The sequence below is a fragment of the Penaeus vannamei genome, chromosome 20 (assembly GCF_042767895.1).
Source record: "Penaeus vannamei isolate JL-2024 chromosome 20, ASM4276789v1, whole genome shotgun sequence".
Lineage (NCBI taxonomy): Eukaryota > Metazoa > Arthropoda > Malacostraca > Decapoda > Penaeidae > Penaeus > Penaeus vannamei.
In genome coordinates this window covers 32,175,252-32,180,251 of record NC_091568.1, presented here as the reverse complement: position 1 = coordinate 32,180,251, position 5,000 = coordinate 32,175,252, and the positions used below count along the sequence as shown (strand labels likewise).

General features: G+C 47.4%; 2 protein-coding genes across 2 annotated transcripts in view; both read left to right on the top strand.

The window, feature by feature from the left end:
• LOC138865197 (proteoglycan 4-like) overlaps positions 1-1,711 on the top strand; it is a 4,096-nt gene extending 2,385 nt beyond the window's left edge. Inside the window, exon 6 of the mRNA XM_070134590.1 lies at positions 646-1,711. Coding sequence (XP_069990691.1) covers positions 646-1,711 — 1,066 coding nt within the window. The remainder of the gene's footprint in view (positions 1-645) is intronic.
• Positions 1,712-3,382: 1,671 nt separating this feature from the next.
• The window catches only part of LOC138865196 (mucin-2-like), an 8,035-nt gene continuing 6,417 nt past the window's right edge, over positions 3,383-5,000 (top strand). The window contains exons 1-2 of the mRNA XM_070134589.1: positions 3,383-4,360; positions 4,402-4,877. Coding sequence (XP_069990690.1) covers positions 3,383-4,360; positions 4,402-4,877 — 1,454 coding nt within the window. The remainder of the gene's footprint in view (positions 4,361-4,401; positions 4,878-5,000) is intronic.

Genomic DNA, 5,000 nt, shown 5'->3' with positions numbered 1-5,000 from the left:
TCGACCCCGTCACCGTCTCCGACGTCGACCCCGTCACCGTCTCCGACGTCGACCCCGTCACCGTCTCCGACGTCGACCCCGTCACCGTCTCCGACGTCGACCCCGTCACCGTCTCCGACGTCGACCCCGTCACCGTCTCCGACGTCGACCCCGTCCCCGTCTCCGACCTCGACCCCGTCCCCGTCTCCGACCCCGTCCCCGTCTCCGACGTCGACCCCGTCTCCGACGTCGACCCCGTCTCCGACGTCGACCCCGTCTCCGACGTCGACCCCGTCTCCGACGTCGACCCCGTCTCCGACGTCGACCCCGTCTCCGACCTCGACCCCGTCTCCGACCTCGACCCCGTCTCCGACCTCGACCCCGTCTCCGACCTCGACCCCGTCCCCGTCTCCGACGTCGACCTCGTCACCGTCTCCGACGTCGACCCCGTCACCGTCTCCGACGTCGACCCCGTCACCGTCTCCGACGTCGACCCCGTCACCGTCTCCGACGTCGACCCCGTCACCGTCTCCGACGTCGACCTCGACCCCGTCCCCGTCTCCGACCTCGACCTCGACCCCGTCTCCGACGTCGACCCCGTCTCCGACGTCGACCCCGACTCCGACGTCGACCCCGTCACCGTCTCCGACGTCGACCCCGTCACAGTCTCCGACGTCGACCTCTTCACCGTCTCCGACGTCGACCCCGTCCCCGTCTCCGACGTCGACCCCGTCCCCGTCCCCGTCTCCGACGTCGACCCCGTCACCGTCTCCGACCTCGACCCCGTCCCCGTCCCCGTCTCCGACCTCGACCCCGTCTCCGACGTCGACCCCGTCACCGTCTCCGACGTCGACCTCGTCACCGTCTCCGACCTCGACCCCGTCTCCGACGTCGACCCCGTCACCGTCTCCGACGTCGACCTCGTCACCGTCTCCGACGTCGACCCCGTCACCATCTCCGACCTCGACCCCGTCACCGTCTCCGACCTCGACCCCGTCTCCGACGTCGACCCCGTCACCGTCTCCGACGTCGATCCCGTCACCGTCTCCGACGTCGACCTCGTCACCGTCTCCGACGTCGACGTCGTCCCCGTCCCCGTCTCCGACCTCGACCCCGTCACCGTCTCCGACCTCGACCCCGTTCCCGTCCCCGTCTCCGACGTCGACCCCGTCACCGTCTCCGACCTCGACCCCGTCTCCGACGTCGACCCCGTCACCGTCTCCGACGTCGATCCCGTCATCGTCTCCGACGTCGACCTCGTCACCGTCTCCGACGTCGACCCCGTCCCCGTCCCTGTCTCCGACCTCGACCCCGTCACCGTCTCCGACCTCGACCCCGTCCCCGTCCCCGTCTCCGACGTCGACCTCGTCACCGTCTCCGACCTCGACCCCGTCTCCGACGTCGATCCCGTCACCGTCTCCGACGTCGACCCCGTCACCGTCTCCGACCTCGACCCCGTCCCCGTTCACGTCTCCGACGTCGACCCCGTCACCGTCTCCGACCACGACCGCGTCCACATCTCCGACGTCAACCCCGACTCCAACACCGACCCCGACCCCAACACCGACCCCGACCCCAACACCGACCCCGACCCCGACCTCCAGCGTCACGGCCACCCCGACAGCCCGCTAAGAGGAATGGGAACACGAAGACTACGAACCTGTTTATCTTATGTTTATGTTTATATTGTACATCGTCCAGTGTCCCGGATGGAAGTTACCCTGACTGGTAATGCCTGTAGCAAACCAAAACATTTGTATGCTGGAGCTGACGAGGAAATAAAATGAGACAGAGACTCATTGTTTGTAACCTCACACAGATTTAATGATGGCCATTATGGAAATCATGAATACATGGGACGTGATGATTAAAGGTCTTGTCTTGCTTTTAAGGGATACAATGCATTGAGTGAGCAAATGAATGGTTCGGTCTATTTGCACAGCATATGTAATGAGAAAATGCTATGCATATTTATACGTGCGTTACGTGAACATTCATTATCTTCTCGGAAAAAATAGTTTAATACCATTGTTATGTGAAAAATGCATATACCAATATGAGAAACAATTTTATTATTCGTAAATGTATCAATAATTATACCAGCTGCATTTTATGTGGTAAATATCAAACCTGTTGAATATGTATGTATATATATGTATATATATGTATATATATGCATATATATGTATATATGTATATATGTAATATGTATATATATGTAAATATATGTATATATGTATATATATGTATATATATGTATACATATGTAAGTATATGTAAATATATGTATATATATGTATATATGTATATACATTTATATACATGTATGTATATATATGTATATGTATGTATATGTACATACATATATATATATATATATATATATATATATATATATATGTACATATATGTATAAATATGTATATATATGTATATATATGTATATATATGCATATATATGTATATACATGTATATATATGTATGTATATATGTATATATATGCATATATATGTATATATATATATGTATATATTTGTATATATTTGTATATATATGTATATATATGTATATATATGTGTATATATAAGTATATGTATGTATATATATGTATATATATGTATATATACGTATATATATGTATATATATGTATATATATATACGTATATATATGTATATATGTATATATGTATTTTTGTATATATATGTATATATATGTATATACATACATACATATATATATATATATGTATGTATATATGTATACATACATATATATATGTATATACATTTGTATATATGTATATATATGTATATATATGAATATATATGTATATATGTGTATATATGCATATGTATGTATATATATGTATATATATGTATATATATGTGTATATTTGTATATATATGTATATATATGTATATATATGTATATATATGTATATATTTGCATATATATATATTTATATATATATATATGTATATGTATATACATATGCACATATATACATATGTATATATATGTATATATGTTTATATAGATACATATATATATAATCATTCAACACACATACACAAATGTATGTATATATACGCATATATATATATATATATATATATATATATATATATATATATATATATATATATATATATATATATATATATATATATATATATATATATATATATATATATATATATATATATATATATATATTTATATATATATATTCATGTGTGTGTCCATGAATACACACACGTTCATACAAGTAGGCATATACATATATGTGTTTGTGTGCAAGTATACACGCAAGTAAACACACACATATATGTGTGTATGCGTATTGTATACAAATGACACTAGTATTATATGTGTATTCTAAGGAATTTATTAGTCCACAATGGTCACTGCCACCGTCAGCCACCCGACTGACACTTTCACGATCTCCCTGGCTGGGTGCGTGCCCACGGCCTTACCCTTCAGCGCCGCTGCCTGTGTCGCGACGGGCACGTCGACCTCAACCACGACTACCGCTACGACGACTACTAGTGCAACCATGACCACACCTGCAGCCACTACTCCAACTACTACTAGTACAACCACGACCACACCTGCAGCCACTTCTCCAACTACTACTGGTACAACCAGGACCACACCTGCAGCCACTACTACAACTACTACTAGTACAACCACGACCACACCTGCAGCCACTACTCCAACTACTACTAGTACAACCACGACCACACCTGCAGCCACTACTCCAACTACTACTAGTACAACCACGACCACACTTGCAGCCACTACTACAACTACTACTAGTACAACCACGACCACACCTGCAGCCACTACTCCAACTACTACTAGTACAACCACGACCACACCTGCAGCCACTACTCCAACTACTACTGGTACAACCAGGACCACACCTGCAGCCACTACTCCAACTACTACTAGTACAACCACGAACACACCTGCAGCCACTACTCCAACTACTACTAGTACAACCACGACCACACCTGCAGCCACTACTCCAACTACTACTGGTACAACCACGAACACACCTGCAGCCACTACTCCAACTACTACTGGTACAACCAGGACCACACCTGCAGCCACTACTACAACTACTACTAGTACAACCACGAACACACCTGCAGCCACTACTCCAACTACTACTAGTACAACCACGACCACACCTGCAGCCACTACTCCAATTACTACTGGTACAACCACGACCACACCTGCAGCCACTACTCCAACTACTACTGGTACAACCACGACCACACCTGCAGCCACTTTTCCAACTACTACTGGTACAACCACGACCACACCTGCAGCCACTTCTCCAACTACTACTAGTACAACCATGACCACACCTGCAACCACTTCAACTACTCCTGGTACAACCACGACCACTAGTACAACTACAACTACTACTCCAGTGACCACGACTGCGGCTACGACGACAAGCACCACCACATCCTCAACGCCACCCATGAGCCCTTCTGTAGTCGTAACTGTAACATCGACGGTGACGGTGACTGCTACCGCAAGCACGACTCCTTCCACGACCACAGCAACTTCTACCACATCTCCTCCTCCTCCTCCATCCGTCGTAACCGTAACAGCGACTCAGACTGTAACCGCAACGGTGACGACGACCCCGTCTCCGACGTCGACCCCGTCTCCGACGTCGACCCCGTCTCCGACGTCGACCCCGTCTCCGACGTCGACCCCGTCTCCGACTTCGACCCCGGCTCCGACCTCGACCCCGGCTCCGACCTCGACCCCTCTGGTCACCCCGACAGCCCGCTAAGAGGAATGGGAACACGAAGACTACGAACCTGTTTATCTTATGTTTATGTTTATATTGTACATCGTCCAGTGTCCCGGATGTAAGTTACCCTGACTGGTAATGCCTGTAGCAAACCAAAACATTTGTATGCTGGAGCTGACGTGGAAATAAAATGAGACAGAGACTCATTGTTTGTAATATCAGACAGATTTAATGATGGCCA